The following is a 27,801-nucleotide window of genomic DNA, read 5'->3' as shown; positions in this document are numbered from 1 at the left end:
ATTTATTACAAATATATACACTATTTCTGGCAAAATACCACAGTTACTACTACTACAGTTAATGTTACTACAGTAACTGTCAGGTATATTTCTATAAGGGTGCTGACTTGTGGAATGAAAAGCCTGAAATTACCGTTTTTAATGGAAGAATGTTTTCCTGTTTACCTCGTCAGTGTAGTTTAATATGACGGTCAGTTTAATCTTGTTTCAACTAGCTTCAGGCCAGAGCCTTTAAGTGTCCCATATCAGATGGGTTCTGGGTCAAATGGGTTGCACGCGACTCACTGTTAAAGTCCCCATGAATTCAAAATTGACTATACTTACTTTGTTTGCCTAAATTGATCGTTTTGTGGTGAACAATTCATCCATGCAAGTCAATCCACACAAAACTATTTTTTGGCTTTGTAATCTTTAATCAAAATCTGAAAATTCCCCGCCCCTCTGCATTGGAGGACCTTGCCTGATGACGTAGGTTTGACGGTTTAGGTGTCTCCATAACATCCGTAACCACGCCCCTCCAACTGACAGTAGACAGGCTGCCTGTGTGTTTGCGAGCATTGACAGCGTGTGAAAGGAGAGATGCGAGGAGGTGCATTTTTGGTTGTGACACTCACGGAACACTTTTTACCATTCGAACCCTCCGCATGTAACGGCTCAAACATGTAAGGTCTGATTCCCCCCGTGACGAAATGATCCTCCGTGTGTTCCTGTTCTTCTTCATCTTCCTCCTCCTCCTGCTGCAGGAAGGGGACTGCTGGCGGTGTTTCAGGCGGCAAGTAATCCTCAACAACCGATTGTAAACTTGCGTTAAGATCTGCCTCCATTTCTGAATGAAACACCTACTTTTTTAGATCCAATCAGGTGCTAGTTGGAAAAAAAGCCACGCCCACTATTTTGCCTCATTTAGTATTCCGTTTCTCTCGGAAATACGTCACAACACTGGAGAAAAGTCAACTTCCGGTTCAAGGGGACTTTAACCTCGGGACAGCACGCATGCGCAGAGCATAGCACCATTTCATCACACTCTTGTAGTATTTGTGGGCACTAAAGAATCCATCCAACTGTCCAAACTAAATTATACATGCATGCAGACACTCAAAGGAGTTTATTTTTTTATTCAGTTGTAGCCTACATAGCATCAAAATTAATTTTTGAATATGAAAATAATTTCCGAGGTCCGGACCTCGGTGACCTCATAGCGGCCATGATGGCTGAGTGCACGTAAGTGCAGTATATAGTGTGTAATTTGGGAAACAGCTTTTGATTTGGACATGTGGGACTTAACGGATCTATGGCAATAATAGGAAAACGTGATGCAGGTGTGACTGCAGCAAATTAGAAACTGTGGAACATATCATGTTAAAATGTGAACAGTATTCAGTAGAAAGGAAAATAATGCGAGAAAATTTGAAACGAAAGGAGGGCGATATGGATTCGTTATTGTGGTTTTTGGGAAAAGAACAGGAAGATAAGACGAAATTGTATGGTAGTTATGGAATTTGTGGAAATACTGGACTAGATCGAAGGATATAATAATGTGAAATACAAATTAAATAGTGGAGGATACATAACAATTAATTGCACACTGATAAACACATTGGATGAGGAAGTCGGGTCATGGGAGCTGAATACGTAGCAAGCTGAGATCACACACTGCAGGGAAAGTACATAACACACAGCATGTGATAAAGCGTCGCCATGACGGGTGCTGAATGTACAGTAGGTGGCGGAATGTGCTTATGACACCAACCCGTCATTAAACCCAAAGGAGAAGAAGAAAACAGGAAACGGTGAGAGGCGTTAGCGGCAGCAGCAGTAAGCCTGTGGGCTACAATCACCACGAAATCAGAAACGAAACCACAGCATAGCCCATATCTGAGGGAGAGAAACGAGTATCCATTAGCTGGTTGAGTGGTTTCATCGGGTGGAGCGACATGTCAGAGACGTACGGTAATGACAGTCTAATTGTGTTGTTGTTAGCTGTTGTTAAATCTAGCGAGCACTGGCGCGTGCGTGTGAGTGAGTGCGCGCGCGTGCTGCATCAACATTATCACCAGAATGATGCATGATGTACAAACCTTTAGTTCTGTCCTTTAGTAGTCCTTTAGTAACTCGCGCATAGTAATATCATCATAATCCATAAACCGTCTGCTGCCACTGTTATCTTGTCAGGCTGTCGGTTAATGTAGATTTATTAGACTTTTCACTCACTGAAGTGGGCTGGTCAGATATTACATATTATCTAGTTATATTATTCTTGTTATGCATGTTATGTAAATTAATCTGAGAATTAACTGATTTGACCTAATTGCTGTCAATTCTTTAAACAATGTCACCAATATAATTAATTTGATGTGAAACACATCTTCTATGTACTTAATAAAAAAATATTTGCTTCTTTGGTAAACGATAAATAAAGTTAAATGCAATGTTTCTGTGCATGTCGTTTCCGTTATCAAAAGTGGTGACGCAAAACCTCCACCAACATCATGCAATGTTACCCTGTGCGGTTTCTACCCGTTTCACTTTTATTCACTGATAGAAAGTCACATATGCAAACCAGCTCCACTTGTCCTTTCTGTTGTTGGCATTGATCCCCCATAAAAAAAAAAAAAAAAAGAGTATGGATGTTTTCTTTATGCATGAAAATACCTGGTTGACCTACCTTAACACAAAAGAACACATTTTAATGTACGTTGAAGTGCAAGGTATTTTGTACTTCAAATCACTAGTTGATGACGTCTGAAATGTCTCTGCTTGGGCTAATTTAATTTGTTTGTCTGACTATTGACCGATGTATCTGCACTGTAGGTGAACAAATATTAACACAGTTAAAGGAGCAATATGTAACATTGATATCAAGTGTTTAAAATGGGTACTGCAGTCCAAATAAAAAATATTGGAGATAGTTGTCTCCCCGCCCCCTCTTCCCTAGACTCAAAGCTCACGCGGGTTGCCAGATTGAGGACACGCAACAGGAATGAGTAAACTGACGATGGCAAGCCACAAGCCTTACACTGTAAATTGATCAGCTAATGTATAGTTTTGCAATGTTTTTATTGTTTGAAAATTATAATCCAGCTCATGTGGATTTTATTTTATAATTCTGTCAATGTTAGCTAAATGTATTGCTGGCTTCCATGGCTGAAGCACACTGTGTTTGCTGCTAACTTGTATCAAATATGGCAACCCGGGGTGTTGAAATACTATTGGAAAATGGGCAGTGGGTGGGATCACACAGGCCAAAACAGAAATTCCAGCCCAGAAAGGACATTTCAAAGTAGAAAATTTTGGCAGTAGCATTGTTTTTGGAGAAGCCAGTATTTCAACTTATTACTATAACATATTATGATAATTTTATGCTTTAGTACAGTAAATGTATTAAATAAAATGACATGCCGATAACACCTCTTACCCATCAGATCTCACTGAAATATGTGCAATGAATTATCACACCTCTCTCTGTAACAGCCCTAGACTCTGTAAACAGCGGTGGAAAAGATGTCAGCGGGCCACGGTCAGATCGTTTGTTTAGCAAATTAGAAGAATGTCTGCCTGTCAGTCATTGTGGGCATTCACCTGGCTGTTGGTTAGGTGTCCTGCTCCCTTGAAACGCAGTGGGTCGGATTGCGAAATGCTTATGTGACCCGTCACCCTCCACCTGCTCCAACACAACGGTCTTTTGTGTGTGCGTGTGTGTTATTGGATTGCGGGAATTTTGTAAGAGGCGGCGTGGCTAATTCGGCTAAAATCGCTTAAAGCCCCTTTAACCTCGTGCGACCCTGCCTAAACAGGCGTGGATGTTGCATTTTGGCTTTGCTATATGCAAATCATTATTTAAATTAAACTGCCTTATCTCAGTTCAGGAGACTCTGGATTGTCAGTAAAGAGTTAAACCTTCGACAAACTAAGTCATGTGACAAAACAACATGGCTCCGATCACAGCGGAGTTTGTCTTTGGGAGAAACACCAACAAAACTACATCTGGTAAGAAACCTAATTAAGTTTACATTGAAACCTGTTTGAGTCAAAAGATTAGAGTCTCTAGTTTCATCTGATTTGCTATTTTTAATATTTGAGCTATATATCGCAAAATGCCACACTGTTAAACACAATGTACACTAATGTGTACAATAGCACAAGGTTTTCTTTAGAAATCATACACAGTGCATTTTCACATTGAGAAAATGTGACAGTTGCTTTCAGGGTCTTTATATGGAGTTAGGATGAAAATAAGCTGCATTTCAAACTATTCTGAGACCAGTGCAGACAGACAGCACACTGGAGGTTAAGTCATTCACTAAATAAGGAGCAAGGGAGCATCCTATTTAGCCAAGTGCATTTAATCCGAACTTCCTATCAAAAGTTCAGTTTGAGGCTGCTTTGGACCGCCCAACATGTTTGGTAGACATAGGACAATGGTAATCAGTACTTGGATTCAGAATTTATAATGTATAATTTTATTTTAACATGGCTGGCACTGATTGGACAATGCTGGCCATTACTTGTTTGAGAATTATTTATGCTAATTTCTGATTGGTAAAATGCTTCAGCACTGGCTATCACTTGATTATTGCAAAGAAAGAACATTATGTTTTTGTTGCTTAAGTAGGAAAAAACATTATAATACACCAGTAAAATCAAGTCAAATAATTTGTATTTGTAGAATGTTTTTATTTGTACTTTTATTTGTAAAATCAGCTGTAATGTCTGTAACATCTCAAAAACATGAATAACCAACACTCCTGGAAACATAATAAACAATTTGATAAAAAAAAATCTTTCTTTATCTTAGTATTATTTAAAATGTCACGACTTAGTCCCACTGTCCAGTGTCCACATATGTCGACATAATTTTCTTGATGTAGAAATATAATATTTTTGCATGTTTATTTGGTCCTACTAGCTACAAATCAAAAAGGGAAATGGAAAATACAGCAGTCACTCTCGGATCTCAGGAGGTTAATTTGGTTACTAGTTTCATGTTGCAGAAATCTTACTCTCCTCCAGCTCCCCTTCTATCTGCTTTGAGTCCGTTTCATTGCACTTGGGCTGCACATTTATTTATTTTTTTACAAATGTCACTCTTTTAGATTCTAGAATTACAAAAAAAGAAAAAAACAAACATCTGCACTCACACATAGTAACATATATTCCAAGTCTTCCGAAGCGATACGGTCACTTTAAAACAATGACAATATTTGCCCAACACTTAGGTGAACATTTCCATCATGTAATCACAGCACCACCCAATGCATGAGTTGTAATGGCAATATTTAGGTGAGAAGCAGTTTCATTGTTGCCCAAAAAGCAAATAAATATCCAATTGTGATTAATTGCGTTTTTACTAGTCGAATATTTAAAGATGAACGATTACTCATGCACATCCCCATGCTATTTTTAAAAATAGTACGTGAAACAGTTTGTATTATGCAACAAACATTTTAAACAGTAGAATGCTATAATGTTCTACATGACCTTATTACATTACATGGTGTCCAGTTATGATAGATAACAGTTGTTTTGAGTTTTTAATCCTGTTTGTGTAAACATTTGTCAAGATAAAGATTACAGTGAAAAATTGCAACTGATATTACTTTTGGTTAATTCATCACACAGGAATTGAAAAGTAAATTCAAGAACCTTGCATATGTAGTAGTTTCAGCCAATCGTGTGACAGCAGTGCAATGCATAAAATCACGCAGATATGGGTCAGGAGCTTCAGTTTAATGTTCACATTAACAGTCAGAATGTGAAAAAATGTGATCTCAGTGATTTCAAATGTGGCATGATTGTTGGTGCCAGACGGGCTGGTTTGAGTATTTCTGTAACTGCTGAACTCCTGGGATTTTCACACACAAGGGTCTCTAGAGTTTACTCAGAATGGTGTCAAAAACAACAAACATTCAGAAACGCCTTGTTGATGAGAGAGGTCAACAGAGAATGGCCAGACTGGTTCGAGCTGACATAAAGGCTACACTAACTCAGATAACCACTCTGTACAATTGTAGTGAGGAGAATAGAATCTGATGAAACATTTTGCCTATGTTGGACAGTAGTGCTGGAGAAATATTTTCCACAAATGCCCTAAAACTTTAAACCAGAGTCAAAAATGCTGTGTTGAAGTTGTTGGTAAATGTATAGACTGGCTAATAAATGCTTTTCCATGAAAAGAAGCTTAAGGTCATGTTGTCAGAGTACACACACTGTCTCCAGAAATAGCACCCATTAGCTGACTGTCTGGGCCAGGACCACTTTATTTAATATAACTCGATATGCTAAAATATCATTTTTCAGTCTGTGTGTGAGCATGTCATTTATTCATTGGAAAGTCATAAATAAATCCAAACAGTTGACAGTTTATTCATGATCATTCCAGTTCATTCCAAACCCTAGTGAGCTTTATAAGAATGCTCCTGCCATTGCAAACTTTGCAACAAAGTCAAATGAAAAACATTATCCGATTCCAAGATGGCTGATAAGTCGAGAGAAATCTTGATTAGAAATATAGTTTAGTCAGTACTGAAAAAAATATCGGTAGAATATAGCTTAATGTAATTACAAATTAATTAACTCTGTGATTTGTATTCACAGCTTATTAGCTTTGTTAACTTAGCAACATGCTAATGAAACATGATTGGAATCAATTGCAAGTTGAGTACCCTGTGTTTTTGTGCGAGTAGCACTATTTGTGTCACATAGAGTTGCTTAGTCAGTCCCTTATGACACTACATGACAGTTAAGATGCTGCAATAGAAGGCAGCTGCTTATGTAGGCAGCTCACAAAGGTTTTGAATGGAGCTAATGCTTTTGTCCAAAATGCTCTGGCACACTTTTAGAAAATATGCTTTTCTGGGTCACTCTTTATATTAGGTGGCCTTAACTACTATGTACTAACATTAAATACATACAAGACTATGTATTTACTGTGTAACTACATGTTGTTCTGCAAAATCCATACATTTGCTGCTACTGAGTTGCGGGTAGGTTTAGGAGTAAGGGCAGAGTTAGGGTTAGGATTAGGGGTTAAAGTTGGGGTAAGGGTTGGGTTAGGGTAAAGCTAATAGTGTAACTACAAATGTAATTAAATGCAAGTACTTAAAATGTAATTACAATGCAACAACATGTATGTACATAATAAGTACATTGTATCAAATGGTTAAGTACATAGTAGTTAAGGCCACCTATTATAAAGTGGGTCCCTTTTCTGTTACGATCCATATGCGTACTTGCATATATGCTTCAAATGTTCCATGCTGACAGTCATGGACCCATAATCTCCATAGATCATCCTGTGATGCTAAATTCTTCCTCTGTTACAGCTGTTAAGACTGAGTGTATCTCATGCCCACACATGCAAATAGTTCTTTCTCTGTGTCCTCTTTCAACACAAAGAGCTTTTGGGACAGTATCCCTCACACAGGTCAGCAGCTGAACCCTGCGGTCTGCTGCATGGGCGGGGTCAGGACCCGTTCCAGTCCGAACATCTGCACAGCACAAACTCTCACAGAGACATCCTGCTATGCTGTAATTGTTTCTTGAGGAAGAGCTTAGATATGTAAATGGATTCTTTGACACTTTTATTTTGTTTTATTTGACATTGTTGTGTATTGATTGATATAAAAGCCACAAACTGATACTTGATCAGCACTATTAATAATGAATTCTACCATTGGGTTCACACATCCGGTGTGAGCGGGGCGGTCGCATTGGGCATTCACATTGGCCGCATCTCTTCTGTGAGAAACAGCAGCGCCTCTGTGTAGAAAATAAAGTTATCTATTGGGTCCTACCCCCAAATTTTTCTTTAATAAGGTAATTATAAGCTGAGGTTAATGCTGCATCAAGGACAACAGTGGGCAGTCACGTGCACTTCATCTTTATCAGCACACTTGATTGTGATTGGTTAATGTTGTGTCTATACTGTACACCTATATACACAGAATGGCAAAATATTGTAGTTCCTACTGCTGCCACTGCCCTATTGTTATTGGTGGACTGCACAACTAGCCATAGTAGCGTTTGAAATGCTGATTACAGATGATACTGCAGATAAAACTGAGATATCATTCTAATTTGACAGCGGTGCTTAATGCATCATATCATTAAACAAGACAAACTTTATATCAATATATGAATCAAACTCACTCAGAATGCCGACACAATTTTCCATGTATCAATTTATTAGGCAATATCCATGGATTTGGTTACAGACAAATGATATAGGACAGTGAAATCACACACAGAAACTTTTAACTTCTACTTCATCTTGCCTGCTTTCCAGACGATTCCAGTATCTCTCATTCACCCTGCCTGGAGATGGATGACTTGAGCACCTCTGTCTTCACTCCCATTGGTATTCACTCGCGAATGTTGCTCGTCATTTGCATAAAGTTGACATTTTCTCAACTTGTCGCTCCCCACAGCGATCTCTGTTGTCAACAGTCGCGATAGCTCATGTTGCCGGAAGTCGCTGTGCCCTCATTGAAAATGAATGGGACGGTATCGCTGGTGGTGTGAATGGGGCTTTAAGCTGCGTTCACACTGCCAGCGACATGCAGCGACAAAATACATTTTCAATGAGAGCTAGCAACTTCCGGCAATACGAGCGACGGCGACCGGATGTGGACATGTCCAGCGACACGACAATGTTGAGAATTGTTTAACTTTTTGCAAATGCTAGAGTGACTTTCGGGAGTGACAGCCAATAGTATAGAAGATGGTAGTGCTCACGTGATCCTAATATTTTAATAATAATATTAATTGTAAAGAAACCGTGCTGTTTAGACATACACACCACTAGCGACCTAACCGCCAGCCACTGGCGACTTGTAGCGACAAAGTATCTGGCAGCGTGAATGCAGCTTTAGTGTTTGATGTGATAATGACATCATATGTAGAGTGTTGGATAACACCAGTATGGGTTTTTCAATAGCTGATGCCAATATCTAGAGAGCAGAAATAATGCTAGTAAACCTGGAATTAATTTTCAGGGGCATTTTTACCACCATGTGGGTGTTTTTGTCTTGTAACCATATAAAAACACAGCCCACCTTCATTTATGTAAAGTATTTTACTACTTTAAAGTGTTGGGATCTGAGAAATAGTTCATATTCAGAAGCAGTTTCATTTAAAATGTATTTTATATATATATATATATATATATATATATATATATATATATATATATATATATATATATATATATATATATATATATATGAGAACCAAATGATTTTCATTACCTTATGTTCCGTTAACGGTTATCGAACGTGTGTTTTTCCACAGATGTGGATGAAATACAAAAATGACCATTCAGCGCCACTGCAATAAATCAACAGTGAAAAAATACTGTTGGACCAGTTCTCAGATTCCCAAACGAATGACTCTAATAAGCCGGTTCTTTTGAATCTAAATTGCGAAACACACAGCGCAACCAGTGTAGTCTGATTCCCAAACAAATGATTCTTATGAGTTGGTTTGGCTAACGAGAACTGGTTCTTGTTCATAACCATTTCCATTTTTATTTTAAATACCAAAACAGTTGCCAGCCTTTGATTTTCATGACTTCCAGTTCCATTAACGGTTTTACGTATGTGCAGCCAATACAGATTGAACACCATACTAAAATACTAAAATAAGTGTTTCTTGCAGTGCAGTTTAGCAGCAGTACTGCCCCCTACTGAATCTACAAAGTGAAATGCACCGTGTGCCCAATGTTGTCCGATATCTGAACCTGAATCTACAGCTTGAAACATATGCTGTTCCAGAATAGTCCAATTTCCAAATAAATAACTTTTATGAGCCAGTTCTTTTTAGTGAATCAAAAACACTCATACTACAGCGCAAGTTATGAATGTCCAAATGAAAATGAAATCAGAACTGTGGAAGTCTCAACATATATCATAACACAACTGTCTCTGGAACTGTTACCTTAATCAAAGATTGTACTCCAAACCAGTAAGACTCAGCAGTGCAATTACTGACATATGACACTGTGTTGTTAAAGATACATGAGTTTTGTTGCCATAAGGGGATTTATAGAAAAGATTAAATCATAAAAGAATTATGCCATCGCATTTCATGTTTTGTTTAGAATTTTATTTAAAGGGATATTTCACCCAAAAATTGTAATTGTCTCATCATTTAGTCACTGAATTAAGGAAAAACATTAGCATAAGCATCTTTTCAACACATACCATAAAAGTAAATCAATGTAGATTAAAAAAGAACAAGTAAAACATTGCAAATTGTTATTAACTCAGAACTAAGTTCAAAACGTAGGAGATCGCTTAGGAGAGAAGAAATTAATACAAAAGAAAATGTTGTATTTGGTCTTCAATGCTCTCATTGGTCTTCCTTTTATACTCGTTTCAATCACTTGAGCTCCGATGCCCAAATGAGTCACAGGTGAGCAAGGCAGACCTAAAAGAAACACATGCTCATAGAGAGAAATAGAAGAAATGAGAGTGCGAGTGAGCAAAAAGAGAGTAAGAAAGCTAGAAAGAGAGGGAAAATCCCAGACAGAGGTCATAGACTGTAACAGGCAGCATAAAAGTAATCCATACGACTCCAGTGTTTTAATCCATGTTTTATGAAGCGATTTGATAGGTTTGAGTGAGAAACAAATAAAACTTCCTTTTCTGTACAATAATTTCTCCTCCCTGTCCAGTAGGTGGTGATATGCACAAAGAATTCAAATCACCAAAAACAAAAGGAGATTTACAGTACAAAAGAACTTAAATATTGATCTGTTTCTCACCCATACCTGAGAAACACCCATCTTCATAAGACATGGTTTAAACCAATGGTGTATGAACTGATTTTATGAGCCCGTTAACAAGTTAATAAAATCTTAAATAAAACTTCTATGGAAACACACATTTTGCAAAAAGTAGCCAGACTGGTTTGAGCTGACAGAAAGGCTATGGTAACTCAGATAACAACTCTGTATAATTGTAGTGCGCAGAATAGCATCTCAGAATGCACAACACATTGAACTTTGAGGCGAATGTGCTACAACAGCAGAAGACCACATCAGGCAGTTTATTAGGATCATAATGTTCCAAAGTGCTCAGTGAGTGTATATAATACAATAAAATAATGCATACTTATTTTACACCATAATCGTTCAAAATTATCTTTTTGTTGATCAAATCGGCACATTATCAGCCAATATCGAATATCTCAAAATGGTCAGATAGTTGGAAATGAATTAGCTTATCTGACATATTGGTGTATTACTACTATTTCTGAGGATTTCAAGAAGTTAACCAGTGTTTTGTCCCCCACATGTTGCATTTGCATTATTAAATAACAGCATGCCATTTAGGCTTGCGTGTATGCCTGTGTGTATGTTTGTGTATGAATTAGTCTTTCAGCCAGTCTTTTCCTGTTAATCTGTAATGACCACTGTTCAAAATTGGTATGGGTTCTTTCTGCTTGGCAGAATTAGGCCTACCCTATAATAACATTCTTATGAGCAATCATCGATTTAGTGCATGTGTAGTCTGTTACTTAGCAACTGTTGCTGGAAGAACATTGCATTTCAAGATGGATTTGATTGTTCAAAGAATACACACTTCAATCAAAGTTTCACTGACAGAAGAATGGAGAGGTTTAGTTCACATGGAATGAAGCGTATTAGGATTGTATATTGCTCCGGAGGAGATTCAAATGGCTTTCAAATGTTCTCCATACAACGCAAATGTGATATTGATTCTCTCTTCCTCTTTCTCTCCCTCTTGGTTTTAGATTTCCTGTTTAAGTTCCTGGTGATTGGCAGCGCTGGGACTGGGAAATCATGCCTTCTTCACCAGTTCATAGAGAACAAGTGTAAGCCCTTATTAATGTGTTACTCATGCAAAGATTTTATTTAAAAAATGACCTTTAATTCTTACAGCATTCATCAAAGAAAAAGAGGCAATTGAATGTTAAGTTCAGTGGGAAAACAAAAGTAGTTTACATGCACTAAAAGCCTGAAAAAGATGTTTAACATCTAAGCAGGTTTGGACAGCAAGTTTCAGCTCAGATTGAATGCAAGAAGCTGTTATTGAAGGATGGGGCAGTTCAAAATAGGGCTGGGAATTGATACAGAATTTCAGATTCAATTCTGATGTCGATTCGATATTGATTCATTTGATTCAGTTACAATGTTCATTTTGCTTACATGTGAAAGAAATTCTCTCTCAGCTAATGCTCTTAATTATAAAGGAACCTTCTAGGCAACCCTTCTAGGTACAATTTGAAAATATAAATTTTACCAATTATATTTTATCATTGGTTTTTTCATCAAATTGATCACATTTTAGCTTTTGAAAATGGTCCAAATTCAGTCTATTACATCAATTAATGTCTTGAAATTTCATATATTATGTTGCATATATATTTTTTTGTTACATTTTAATTGTTTACTTGGATAATCTGTAACTTTTACAATATTTACGTTAATATTCGGTACTGTCTCTTTAAGACTACCAGCATCAGCCAGTGAGGGCTTATAATGAAAGACGTGCATGGTTTTTGCAAGTATATATGCCTTTGCCAATTATGTTGGTGTTGCTTATATGCTGCGTTTCGCTTATAACTTCACAAAAAATAAACAGAACATAATATCACATACCATTATTTAGAGGAGGTGATTATCTCCCACACACAAGGTGATCAGATGCATAGTTCATTAGATAATCCACACGAAGCACACTGTGACATATGGCCACCAGGAGATGGCGCAATGTAAATGACCGACTCGATGCAGACTCTTTGGCCTTGTTCAGACTGCCACTAAAAATCAGATTTTTTGCATATCCAGATTGTATCCAAATGAGGTTTTGATAGTCTGGACAGCAAAAAAAAAACATGAAATCAGATTTTTCTGAAGCGTCTCAGTCCGGACGCTCTAGCTGCTCATTTCGGATTTCAAATGGTCTTTTGCGTCATTCTTAGCGTGACACACAACAATGACGTCAAAAATCGGTGACTGCAGCACGTAACATCAAAATATTTACCTGTCTCCTCTGTCGCTGAGTTTTTCTTGTGCAATGGAGGAGTTATGCTGGACAGGGCGCTTATTTGGAGAGCGAGATGATGGACCTCCATTTTTCCCGCATCTGTTATGAAAGCATCGTCACATGTGTACACGCCTACGTCATTACCAAAGCAACCCATGCAGATAGGTCGGTTATGTCTGAACAGTGCAAATCTGATTTGATCAATTGCAATTAATAGTGCAGACAGTCTGCCTGAAAAGATCTGATTTGAGAAAATTAAGCACTGCTTTCTAACCAACTATCTTCTGTCACAGTCAAACAGGACTCCAACCACACCATCGGTGTTGAGTTTGGCTCCAGGGTTGTCAACGTTGGTGGCAAAACAGTCAAACTGCAGATCTGGGACACGGCTGGACAGGAACGTTTTAGGTACATGTCTGTGATTGGTCCATTAGAATATACTCAAGGCTGTATGCTGACTCCGATTGGTCATTTATTGCTTGTGTCTCATAGGTCAGTGACCCGCAGTTACTACCGTGGAGCAGCGGGAGCCCTTCTAGCTTATGACATCACTAGGTAAGGCTGTTGCAATGGGGTCAATTGACTGCAAGGGCATATTTTTTTAGGAATTGTTCTCCCCAAAAATGAAAAGACTTCTGTCATTATTTACTCCCCTTTAAGTTGTTCAAGATCAAGCTATTCATTGACAAGGTTTCTCTCAATTTGTTCACAAATCAGACATCGCTGCTACTCTCATGTACACACAAAGAAGAGCTATGGTGGATGGCAAGATTTTCAGTGAAGACTTAAAATTCAATGTTTTCCTCACACAAAACTATTGTATGGCTTCAGAAGTCTATGGCCACTTTTGATACTACTACATGGAAAAGAGTGACCAGTACTTTTCCAGTACTACAATTCTTAAAAATTAAAAACTCCTTTTGTGTTGCACCAACAAAAGAAAGCCATATGGGTTTGGAAGGATGATAAGGGTGAGTAAATTATGACAGAATTTTCATTTTCGGAAGAACCATCCCTTTAAACGTATTCTCTTCCGCAAATACTTGCTTGTATGACAGGCACACAGTGAGAGTGGTTGTGGCATTCAACTGGATAAGCTCTGGGTTGTGGTGCCACTGTCATGGTAGTAGAGACGCAGAGAGCGGAGTAATAAAGAGTGACAGGACTGTAATAAAATGTCATCATCTGAGCGATCTAGTCCATTAGACAGGGTGTCGACCATACAGAAACTGTGAGAGAAATTAACAGAGTGATGGATTGTGGATGTTTGATGGATAGAATATGGTGGGGTCATCCTTCAGCTGTGATCTGTCATCATTGCAGCTAGGGCTGAAACAAATATTCGACGTTATCGACAACATTGTCAATAAAAAATTGTCAACAAAAATGTTAGTTGTCAAATAGTCGTTTGATCTCATTTAATGTAACACGAGATCATACAAAACTCTAATGATGAGAGCAGCTCGCACCTGACTGAGGAGAGGAAGAAAACACAGCTCACAGTTCAGATGCACTCCAAACTTTCCAAACAGCTTCAGGTGATGTAGATTGCAAAGTATGTGGGAATTATAGTGCAAAAATAAAATAAAAAAGTAAATACTGAAGCACTCACATTGTGGAATACATTGAGCTGGAGCTGCCGTTCCACTGAAACAAAACTTGCGTGTCGAGCGTCTTATAAGGAAATACCCCAGGGTTACATCTTTAACGCAGTTATATTTAATGTGTTAGAGCTTTATTAAAGTTCAAATAATATGGAAGAAGGTCACGTAAATATCTAAAAATGGCAAAACTGACATTTCTCTGTGCGGTCATCGCCTCTTCTGTGAGTTGCGCGGATGTCCTGATCTAAGGGGGAGAGATTGAAACTGCACCCGGCAGTTCTTCCCTCGATCGCGCGCTTACTGCAGCTGGATTATAACATGATGGCTCAAGACTGAATTATAATATATGTTACTGTGCATTTCTTATCGTGAAGAAAATTGGTAATACGCAGCTTTATTAATAAGAGAGAATTTGTTATTTAGTGAGTTAAAGATGGATTGAAGTGAACAGAAAGGTGAGAGAGGGTAATCTTTGCCCCATTATACACATATATGTATATATGAATATAGCAAATTTAGCAGCTATACTGCAGAATAAAAAAACTGTTATCTGATAATGTTGAATACAATATAAAAAATATAAATGTTTAAAAATCCTTTAAAAGCAAGTCTAAATATCTTATATGCTGCTTCTCAGGTGATTGCATCTTTTTTAGAGAATAGATCTTGCATATAAGTATATTTTGTCTTTTCTGCACTTGCAGAAATATAACCAAGTAAAAAATACACTTATATACAAAATACACTTACTATATATTTAAGATAATTTCTCTGAAAGCAATTCTTATTATCTTAAATGTTGCTTCTCACGTAAATGTTACTTGTTTTAAGAATGTTTAGATAATTTAAATGGAAACCAAGACAAAAACTTGTGATTGCAATAAGATATTTTGCAGTGAATTTCTTTATTGAATTAAACTTTATGAATAAATGTTTTCCTTTAATTCAATGATTGTCATTTAGAGGTATTTTTAAAAGATAATTTTGTCCTGTTTGTTGTTAGTAAGCTTGTTTAAACATCCTTTTAACTCTGAGCACAAGCTGAATAATCGTTTAAGAGCTAACGATTAATCGTCGCAATAATCTGCGAATAATCGAATAATCGTTCTAATAATCAAAATAATCGTTAATTGCAGCTGCAGTCTACCACGTTCAATGCTTTACACTGATACACATTTACTCATTCGTCCATTGCCGTGACCACTGGCTAATGGTTGCTATTGAGACTGGTGACTCAAACAAACAGAGTCAGGAAATGTGAAGGACTGCATACGTCATAGAGATTGTTACAGGCTTTGATTTCTAGAAACTGTAAAAGCTAAAGTATGTAAAAGTTTGTTCCCTCTTACTAATTCACCCTGTTTAGGACATTTCTACTGGGCTGATTATAACGACTCCTTTGGTGAAATAATTTTTTGTTGTATCATCTCTCTTTCTTCTAGTCGGGAGACCTACAATGCTTTGACTAACTGGCTGACAGATGCACGGACGCTGGCCAGCCCCAACATCGTCATCATCATGTGTGGAAATAAGAAGGATCTGGATGCAGACCGGGAGGTCACCTTCTTAGAGGCTTCTCGCTTTGCCCAGGAGAATGGTTAGAGCTTCTTCTAATGCAGTAACTCTCTAGGTTTTCTCATTCAAGAACCACATAAATTGCCTTAAAGGGAAAGTTCACCCAAAAATGAAAATTCTCTGCTGAACACAAACAAACTTTACAGGTACAGATTACAGAATATGTATGACTTTCTTTCTTCAGCAGAAAACAGTGAAGATTTTTAGAAGAATACCTCAACTCTGTAGGTCCATACAATGCAAGTGAATGGTGACCAGAACTTTACAGGTACAAAAAGCACATAAAGGCAGCTTAAAAGTAATCCATAAGACTCAGTGGTTAAACGTTATCTTCAGAAGCAATATGATAGGTGTGGGTGAGAAACATTAAAATGTAAGTTCTTTTTTACTGTAAACTCTCCTTCCTGCCCAACAGGTGATGATATGCACAAAGAATGCTGATCGCCAAAAATAGAAGTATGTGAAAGTGGAGATCGAAAGTAAAAAAATGACTTTAATATTGATTTGTTTCGCACCCTCACTTACCATATCACTTCTGAAGATGTGGGTTTAAACACTGGAGTCTTAATTATTACTTGTATGCTGCCTTTATATGCTTTTTGGAGCTTCAAATTTCTGGAACCATTCACTTGCATCATATGGACCTACAGAGCTGAAATATTTTTCTTAAAATCTTCATTTGTATTCAGAAGAAAGACATTTGAGATTTGGCATTTGAGATGTCATGAGGGTAAATGAGAGTAAATGATGAGAGAATTTTCATTTTTGTGTGAAATATTCCTTTAAAGAAAAACTATGCAGTCATAGGATGGGAGCAGACAGTAGGTTTATGGTATACCTACATGTTAAAGACCACATGCATGATTTTTGATATTTTTATGTTTCTCATTGGTTTGGACATATCAATGGGCTGTTCCTTTAAAACAACATTAACATCATCCTTGCTATTGCTAGTCAGAGCCAGGTGGTATTAAAGTTAGGGAACATTCTCATTCTAGAGAGCATTTTATTGGACAAAAAACTTCTATAGACTGCTGTAAATAGTCAATATAAATAAATACTGCTTTAAATAGTTTTGTTCCATTTTCCTGTATGAGAAAAACTGTACATTTGAATATATATTTGCTAAAAGCTTATTTTTGTCAGTGAGCATGGGTAGTGAGTCTGATATGGACATATTAGGGCATTTACAGTGCTGTGAAAATGTATTTGCCTCAATCCTGATTTCTTCTGTATTTGTGAATATCTCATTCTAAATGGTTTAAAAAATTCAAACAAGTAGTCACGTGACGCCATGCGAGGGGCAGACGTGTAAGTGGCGAGCTCTGCGCACTTTGCTGTAAACTTTCCTAAATATTTTTTTGATGAATAATGAAAATAAGGTGAGATTCGATACACCCTGCTACATATCTGTTCTTTGAAATCAACATGGCAAAGAAGTCAAAATTCTCAGGCTCTGGTGATATTAAAAGACAATTTTCAAGTGCTCAAGCTGAAATCTCCAGGCCTGCGGACCAGGGACTCGGTTTGGACGGTGCGGCAGGAGAAATCCAGCGTCAACTGTCCAACATGTTTGTGATGCTGAAGAAAGTTGTTGCTGGAGGATCTCGCTGTAATACATCGATCTATTACGGCGATGGAAACGAAATTCTCTGAGTTGGTTACAAGATTGTCAGATGTCGAGAAACGTAGCGATTATGTGGAGTCATCGGAGAAGGAATTATCTGATAAACCGCCGGCAACCAAAGTTGTTTTGGAGTGCGTTTTTGAAAAACTGGAAGAATTTGAGAATAGGAGCTGCCGGAATAACATCTGATTTGTTGGAATTCCTGAGCATGTAGAAGGCAGAGATATGGTGAAATTCCTAGACGAGTTCTTTCCGAGTCTGCTCGGCATAACAGGCCATAAGCTGGAAATCGAGCGAGCTCATGGGGTCACGGCTCGGAGATCAGATGAGGGAGAAAGGCCCTGATCAATTCTGGCCGGGGGGGTTACTACACTTGGTGACCTGTATGAGAGTGGAATCTTTTTAGAATTTGGGTCATCATTTTGGGATTCCCAGATCTCAGTTTTATAGGTATTTACAGCTGCGCCACCAGCTCTGTATTGTTTTACCGCCAGGTACTTTGGGAGAGGTGATTACTGCTTTTGGAAAAGGTCATAAGGCTATCAGTGTATTAGTTAGAGACACAACCCATGTTTTTTGGGGATTTATTAAGATCCATGATTTTTGGTTAAAGGTTTAGAATTATTTTGAGCATTAAAATTTTACTTTGTCCCAGACTCGGGTGATGGCACGGTCATAAATTTGGTGAATAATCACATAAAAAATTGGTTTCTGACCAGTCTCATGAAATCATTTTGAGGGATTGGAATTTGAATGGAACGCCCTCTTTTTCCGAGTGACGTGTGGAAATGGGGAGGGTGGCTGCATTTGAGGAAGTAGAAGGCTGGGGTTTAGGGAATTATTTGTTAAAAAAATTAGCAATTATTTCGTTTTTGTGGGGGACTCACGGGGAGGGGATGTGAAGAGTGTAGTTTAGTTTAATTATGTATGTTTATTATTATTTTTATTTTTTGGGGGGTTGTGTCTGTGTGTTATTATGTGGGACCATAGAGGTGTTCGTTGTGGGTCAGGGTGGGATTGTATTTGTAGGGTTTGAATGTAAAATTTTGATTCCTTGCATATGTGTTGGGTTTTTCTTTATCATGTACATATGAATCAATAAAAATGTACTACAAAAAAATTCAAACAAAATCTAACATCAAACACACACACACACAAAAAAACGTTTGTAATGATAATGATTTTTATTGAAGCAAAAAAGTTATCCAATACCAACTGGGCCTGTGTGAAAAAGCATTTGCTCCCTTAGTTACTAAATCCCCAAATCTATGATACTGCATTCATAATGGGGTTCAGTTGGACTATACACACCCAGGCCTGATTATTGCCAGCCCTGTTCAATCAAATCAACACCTAAATAGAACTTTTTCAGCAGCATGAATTTGGGAAGGGTTACAAATCTATTTTAAAGGCTCTGGGACTCAAAAGAATCACAGTGAGAGCCATGATCTACAAATGGAGAAAACTTGGCACAGTATGAACCTTCCCAGAAGTGGTCGACCTTCCAAAATTCCTCCAAGAGCACAGCGACAACTCTTCCAGGAAGTCACAAAAAAAATCCAAGGGCAACATCCAAGGAACTGCAGGCTACTCTTGCATCAATAAAGGTCACTGTTCATGACTCCACTATCAGAAACACAGTGGTCAAAAATGGCATCCATGGAAGAGTGGTAAGGCGAAAACCACTGCTAACCCAGAAGAACATTAAGGCTCGTCTGCATTTTGCCAAAGCACACCTTGATAATCCTCAAACCTTTTGGGAGAATGTTCTGTGGACTGATGTGCCGAAAGTGTAACTGTTTGGACGACAGGGTTTCTGTTACATCTGGCGTAAATCAAACACAGAACACCACAAAAAGAACATCATACCTACGGTCAAGCATGGTGGTGGTAGTGTGATGGTGTGGGGATGCTTTGCTGCTTCAGGACCAGGGCGACTTGCAATTATTGAGGGACACATGAATTATGCTCTCTACCAGAAGATCCTAAAGGAGAACGTCCGGTCATGAGTCTATGAGTTGAAGCTCAAGCGCAACTGGATTAAGCAGCAAGACCATGATCTAAAGCATAGTAGTAAGTCCAGTAGTAAGGCTCAAAAGAAGCACAATTCAAGTTTTGGAGTGGCCCAGTCAAAGTCCTATGTTGAACCCGATTGAGATGCTGTGGCAGGAACTTAAATGGGCAGTTCATGCTCGAAAACCCTCCAATGTGGCTGAACTACAGCAGTTCTGCAAAGAATAGTTGGCCAAAATTCCACCACAGCATTGTGAAAGACTGATCTCCATTTATCGGAAGTGTTTGGTTGCAGTTGTTACTGCTGCTAAATGTGGCACAACCAGCTATTCAGTTTAAGGGGGCACATTGTTTTTCACATGGGTGAAATTGGTGTTGGATAACTTTTTTGCTTCAATATAAAAACTATATTTGAAAATGGTATTTTGTGTTTACTCAGGTTTGTCTTTTGTATTATGTTATATGTCGTTTTTATTACGAACAATTTATTATGAAAATATACAAAAATAGAAGAAATCAGGAATAAGTTTTCACATCACTGTATTAAAAACAAAGACTTTGCACTATGAACAGATTTTGGTATTTTAGTCTGACTCAGACTGTGTCCTCCACCCAGAGCTGATGTTTCTGGAGACAAGTGCTTTAACAGGAGAGAATGTAGAGGAAGCCTTTCTCAAATGTGCTCGCTCCATCCTCAACAAGATCGAGTCAGGTAAGAGGAAACAACCACTGCCACAATATTGTGCATGTGTGGTCCCGCTTGATATTAAAAAGATTTTCCACACCAAAATGAAAATTCTGTTAGCATTTACACAACCTTGTGTCATTTCAAACCTTTGATTTTCTTTCTCCCATGGAACACAAATGTAGATGTTTTCCAGAATGTCCAAGCTGCTCTTTTCAGTACAACAAAAGAGGTTGACGACCATGACTGAGCTACAAAATAATGAAACAGTGCCATAAAAGTAGTCTATATGACTCATTTGCTTTGTTTAAAGTCTCACCTGAGACAGATGTCTGAAGCCCAATCATCATCTAAACAGCCCAATGAAGTGATTTAAAGGGATAGTTCACCCCAAAATAAATTTGGCATCATTTACTCACTCTCATGTCATTCCAAACCCATGTGATTTGTTCTTTCGTGGAACACAAAAGAAATATGATAGATGAAAGAAAGCATGATAGTCTCACTCACCTTTCAATTGAATTGTATCTTTTTGTCCAAATCATGAAAGTCAGTGGTGACTGACTAAAGTTCTGCCTATTCAAGAGTTTAGTGTAAGGAGAGATTTCATTAGCATTTCTTTCTGGTCATGTTTAGGTGAGTTGGATCCGGAGCGGATGGGTTCTGGGATCCAGTATGGCGACGCGTCCCTGAGGAACGTCAGACAGCCCCGGGGCTCTGCTGCACAGACCAAGCAGCAGTGTAACTGCTAGGGGTCTGTATGCCCTGACTACTACTTGACAACAGATCTTTTACACTCAACCCCCCCCCCTCAGGTGACTTCATCACTAAATAACATTTAACACTTTCATATATATATTTTCACCATGGATCTAGATTATTTTTAACCAATAAGGTATGAAAGGACATGTTATTATGTTAATATCATCTTTTAAAGCAAGAACGGTTGCTATGTTATAAAAATAATAAAACGTTATTTTATTAAAGTAATATTCCTGGTTTAATACAAGTTAAGCTCAATCAACAGCATTTGCTGCATAATCTTGATTACAGCAAAAAATTATTTAAACTTTTTCGTCCTTTTCTAAAAAAAAAAAAAAAAAAGCAAAACTCGAGGTTACAGTCTCTACGTTTACATGGACACCAGAAAGCGGCTTACGACGCTTAAACGCGTTTGCTTAGCGCAACAGTGAAACTTCAATTTAATGGCAACGACCAACACACAAACAGCTTCTCAGCTGGGCTCTCTGCACACTCTGACTGGCCCCTTTTATTTCCCCCGTCTCTCACTGCGAACAAGCAATTACCCACAATTCATCTCAGGTGAGAAACCTTACCACTTACTCTCTTTCCAAGCGAATGCTGGACCATGCCCTCGCCTCCACATTGGGGTTTCCCTCTTACATCAAACTCCGGGATTCCTCCAATGTACGAGCGCATATACACGAACGTGAGGGACAGTCAGTATTGTACATTGCTGTGTATAAATGGGTATATACTTTCATATACTATAATTTTATTTTTGTGCTTGTTTGAATAAGTGTGTTTTGATTATATATTTTGAGAAGCACTTTATTTATATAGCACCTTTTAGCAATATAGCACAAAGTTATTATTTTAGTTTATAGTATATGTGCTTTTTCCCACTGTACTCTCAGAGTTGTTAGGCTCCATCCTATGATGTTTGTTCACTCATATGGCGCACACTTCAAAAACCTGTAAGAATGCCACTTCTGCGTTTACATGACCTCATAAGCTGCGTTCTCTGGGACCAACCCAAAAATCTTAACCCTTTAAACGGCCTTAGGGAATTGCCGTTTTCGTTTTTATGACATTTCAGAACACCATTTTCTGAAAAACACCCTTGAATAAACTGTTTATTACCTGCATGTAAATGTGGAAGTGAATGAGGCCAATTTATAGAGGGTTTAAATGCAGAAATGTGAAGCTTATAATTTTATAAAAGCACTTCCATTAATTCTTCTTTTAAAACTTGTGTATTATTTGAGCTGTAAAGTTGTTTAAATCAAGAAGTTATGTTACGTTGTCATGACAAGTTGTAAAATTGGATATAACTTTACACAGAAAGGTTAGTACGCAATTATATTGCACTAAAATCATGTTAATATGCATATTGTTTACGTCTTTTGGCTATACTTTTGATACTGTGAATATTTTAATGTTTACAGATTTGCCCCCTGCACTTCAATTGTAAGTCAGTGTAACCCAGATTTTTTTTATAAAGAAAACGAGGAACGAGTCAAAATTAATTATTTGTGGTAATCAACATTATGCCACAAATGCTGTCAATTGAGCTTAACTTGTATTGATCCCTGAATATTCCTTTTAAAGACCATAAACTGTAGCTTCACAAAATCAGTGTCCCGTTTCCATTTGAAATGAAGGACTTTATAATGAAGGACAATACCCAATAGCTTTAGTTTTTTTGTCATATCCGTGAACCATGATTTGTTCGACTTCACACAGCGCTGCGCAGACCGATTTGCACCTGACTTGAAGGAGTGCATGTTGGTTAGAAATTTTGGCTAACTTAAGTCAACGTCACCGTGATGTATGCAATCAAAGAACCGCAAGAGTCAGGGGAGACCATCCGGCTACTGCAGTTTCTCCAAAGCGGAGGCACGAGCTCTGATGACGACCGCTTATTTGAGTTTGGAATTCATACTACTTTTACTATTTATGGCATATTAGTTTAAAAGAGTAGTATGTAGTATGCCATTACCAATGTGTTTATTCTGACAACTTTTAAAAGGACAGTTCACCCAAAAAATTTAATTCTCTCATCTTTTACTCATTTTACCATCCCAAATATGTATGACTTTCTTTCTTCAGCAGAAAACAATGAAGATTCTTAGAAGAATATCTCAGCTTTGTAGGTCCATACAATGCAAGTGAATGGTGACCAGACATTTGAAGCTCCAAAAATCACATAAAGGAAACATAAAATTAATCCATGAAACTCCAGTGGTTAAATCCATGTCTCCAGAAGCTATATGATAGATGTGGGTGAGAAACAGATCATATTTAAGTCCTTTTTTACTTTATCTCCTTCATCTAAAAGCCACATGTGGTAACTGGAGTGGAAATTGAAGGACTTCAATTTTAAACTGTTTCTCATCTCTATCATATTGCTTCTGAAGACATGTATTTAACCTCTGGAGTCTTATGGATGACTTATGTTTCCTTTATGTGATTTTTGGCGCTACAAAGGTCTGATCACCATTCACTTGCATTGTAAGGACCTACAGAGCTAAAATGTACTCCTAAAAATCTTTGTTTTTGTATACACATATGGGATGGCATAAATAATGAACAAATAAAAAATTTTGGGTGAACTATCCCTTTAAGTTCGGCTAAACTCACAAATTTATTTATAAAAACTATTCAAAAATAAAGACTCCTTTATTGGTATTAAAATAATATAGGCTTTTATCGGACTTTCTTCTTGTATACACAGGTACTGTAATAAGCAGCATGTAACCTATTCAAATGAATAGTGTTTCTGTTTATATTATGTAATATTCAAGTGGCCGCTTCGTAATTTCTATTGCATCCACTTCATCTGCAAAAAACAAAACGAGCATTGCGTGATCTGCTGTAACTACACTTCACGTAGTGTGCTGAACCTACATCAAAGTGTCCGGCTTGACGGCTCTTTTCAAGTCCTCCCCCAACTGCAACCAGCTAATCTTGCTGATCAGTAAGGCAAGGCGCTGTTGAAGTCAAACACACCTATTGCTTGTCAGCAGGAAATATCAGTGGGAAGGACAGTCTCATTCTAAAGTGCATTTTATTGGAGGAAAATTTGGAGACCCCCTGAGTGCACGATGAAACAAATTTTTTTGGTCCATTTTTCCTGCAGATTTGAAATGCATATATCTGTTAAAAGATAGTTTTGTTAATTTGAAGAATGCATTAGCTTATAGATGACCTCAAAGCAAACAAACATACTAAAAGCCACAACTTGTTTTTTGAAGCAAATTTTTAAGCAATTCTACTGCCAGAAGATGAAGTCCCTGACATGTAAACTAAGGTTAATAGTTTAAGCCTCTCTGGGTGCTGCGCAGTGATATATACGATGAACAGGTGTTTGATATCATAGCTTTACGGTGCATTTATTCATGGCTAGAAAGCTGTATTGTCCAGTCAAGACCCATGACTGGAACTATTTTATAATGACATTTATGTTCTGTGATAGTTTTAATAGTCCCTATGCTGCAGCTATACTAATGGTTTTTGAATAATTATTAACTTTTTCAGCTCCGGGTGTCTCTGGGTATGCACGCCCCTTTAACCCCACTCTCCCAATGTATCCCCCCCACACCCAGACACATCTGGATCATTTCTTATGAAGTCCATCTGCAACTTTTGACAAGTTTGACCTCAGATATTAAGCTGTTCGCCAAGGACACATCTCTTGGCCCATCTGCACTGGGCTGGAAGGCACCTAGTGTGGGCCACGGGCAGTAGAGGTGAATCCTGACTTGACTGAGAGAATGAGTGTGTGTGCTTTTTTAACTTGTCCTATAATTCTCACTCACACACACAGTTCCTTCTTGCAAAGCCATCAACTAGACTTCACTGGACTGTGATAAATCATTCAGTGTGTGCAGTGGATGAAACATTCCATAAGTTTTGAAAACTAAATATTGTTGAATCATTACACATATTGTGAGATATCTGACCTTTGTTGGGATAGTTCAAACAAAAATAATATTTTTGTCATGATTAACTCCATATCCGGATGACTTTATTCCATGGAACACAAAAGATGTTATGCTAGTCTCTGTCACCATTCACTTTCATTACATAAATTTACCATACAATAAATCTAAATGTGACCTCAATCCGGGTTGCGAAGGACAAGTCTCAGTAGCCTCAGTTTCTGAGATAGTCAATCCGCACATCCGGTTCATGCTACTCTGCACGATCCACGCACAACTTACCACGCGCCCCATTGAGAGAGAGAACCACTAATTGCGACCACGAGAAGGTTACCCCATGTGACTACCTTCCCTAGCAACAGGGCCAGTTTTGCTTAGGAGACCTGGCTGGAGTCACTCAGCACACCCTGGATTCAAACTCGTGACCCCAGGGGTGGAAGTCAGCATCAATACTCGCTGAGCTACCCTAAAATACATATAATATTTGATTGATTTAAACTTTGATGGCGATTTTAGGAGAATATCACGAAAATAGTCAGGTCATATTTCACTGCAAAATCAAAAGAAAAAAATTAACATTAGATTTTGGATAAAGCAAATGAGGTCCTTTAAGATTTTCTCACATTCTGACATTGCTGTTGTGATAATTTAGCACATTTAAACCCCCCTCCCTCAATTCTCAGTAGCCTACTGTAGTGTGGAAACAAATCTCATTCTTATTACCGTCATGTGAAAAAAATAAATTTGTTCTTATTATTTAAATGGTAAAAGTACTTTTCTAAGTATACACTGCTTGGCCAAAAAAATTAAAAATAAATCGCCGTTTGGATTTAAATAAGCAGATATTTAAGAGCCTAGGATTGGATAATTATGCTAAGGCTCAACAATGTTATGCGGCAATAAAATGAAGTCAGCTGTGTTGTACTGAATGACCAGGTTATCCCATCAATGGATTTTTCTTCCCTGGCGGCACGGGTATATTCCAGTGCGACAATGCCAAGATTTATCGAGCTCAAATTGTGAAAGTGTGGTGCAGGAAGCATGAGGAATCATTTTCATACATGAAATGGCCACCACAGGGTCCTGACCTTAACCCCATCGAATGTATTTGGGATATGCTGGAGAAGACTTAACGGAGTGATTCGACTCTTCCGTCATCAATACAAGATCTCGGCCAAAAATGTATTAAACTCTGGCTGGAAATAAATGTTGTGGCATTGCATAAGGTTACTGATTTTAATTTAAAACATTTAAAAATCACAATACAGTAATGATATATATATATTTTTTTTTTATTTTTTTTTTGCCATTACAGTAATGAGAATTTAGAGTGGGGATGATTGTCATAAAAATAATGTTACAATGCAAAATATAAATATTAGAAAAATGAATGAGAACATTTTGAAATTAATGATCCTACAAATAGGCTAAAATGTATTTTTGCAAAATATACATTTGGGGTGAGATATGATCTAGCCCAGAAATTCAAAGTTCATCTTTCACGTCATAATAAAAATAAACAAAATATCAACATTATATTTTGCATAAAGAAAATGATGCCTTTTTTAAACACCATTAAGATTTTCTAGCATTGTGACTACTTGTGTGACAGTTAAACACATTTAGACACCCTTCACCCAATTATCAGGATCCAGCAGTTGTGTTAAAAAATCTCATTTTCATTACCGTAATATTGTTTAAATTATAGCTAAATGTAATTATGCATTGTGCTGGTATTTGTTGTACTGAATTTAATTATTGATAAATGCTGATTTTAATTAACTTTTTGTCCTTCACATTATAATAATGAGGTTATGATCTTTGCATTAAAATAATGAGAATGTAATGAAAATGATGTCACAAAGCTGAATGGGCTTCTTTATATATATATATATATGTATATATACACATACACACATGTACACACCCCCAGGAGATCAGCAGTTACAGAAATACTCAAATCAGCCCCTCTGTCACCAACAATCATGCCACACTCCAAATCAGTGAGATCACATTTTTTTCACATTCTGATGGTTGATGTGAACATTTACTGAAGCTCCTGACCCATATGATTTTATGCACTGCACTGCTGCCATACGATTGGCTGATTAGATAATCGCATGGATGATTGTTGATGCAATACGGGCTGGTTTGAATATTTCTGTATCTGCTGATCTCCTGAGATTTTCACGCACAACAGTCTCTAGAATTTCAGAATTTATTCAGAATGGTGCCAAAAAGAAAATGCCTCAAGTGAGCGGCAGTTATGTGGACGGAAATGCCTTGTTGATGAAAAAGAGCAACAGAGAATGGCTAGACTCTTTCAAACTGACAAAGTCTATGGTAACTCAGATAACCACTCTGTACAATTGCGGTGAGAAGTACATCATCTCTGAATGCTGTTCTGAGATGCTGGTTGGCGCTGTTTTGGCCTACACAATATTGGCAGGTTGTTTTAATGTTGCGGCAGATTGGTGTGTGTGTATGTGTATATATATATATTATTATTGGCAGTGAAATATGAGCTGAACATTTCATTGTAAGATTCACTCTTTTTCAGTTTATAAAGCGTCATGTAAAAAAAAAAAAAAGGACACCACAA

At 37.6% G+C, this 27,801-nt stretch overlaps 1 protein-coding gene across 1 annotated transcript; it reads left to right on the top strand.

Annotated features, from left to right (window-relative positions):
• The first annotated feature begins 1,787 nt into the window (after window positions 1-1,787).
• rab4b (RAB4B, member RAS oncogene family) lies at window positions 1,788-27,801 on the top strand. Its single transcript, XM_052107256.1, has 8 exons — window positions 1,788-1,950; window positions 11,755-11,835; window positions 13,304-13,418; window positions 13,503-13,565; window positions 16,057-16,211; window positions 20,446-20,541; window positions 21,151-21,329; window positions 24,796-27,801. Exons 1-7 carry the CDS (start codon window positions 1,935-1,937, stop codon window positions 21,264-21,266), a joined length of 642 nt encoding a protein of 213 aa, XP_051963216.1. The 5' UTR covers window positions 1,788-1,934; the 3' UTR covers window positions 21,267-21,329; window positions 24,796-27,801.

This window comes from Xyrauchen texanus, chromosome 36 (assembly GCF_025860055.1).
Source record: "Xyrauchen texanus isolate HMW12.3.18 chromosome 36, RBS_HiC_50CHRs, whole genome shotgun sequence".
Classification (NCBI taxonomy): Eukaryota; Metazoa; Chordata; class Actinopteri; order Cypriniformes; family Catostomidae; genus Xyrauchen; species Xyrauchen texanus.
This window is presented reverse-complemented; position numbering and strand designations above follow the sequence as displayed.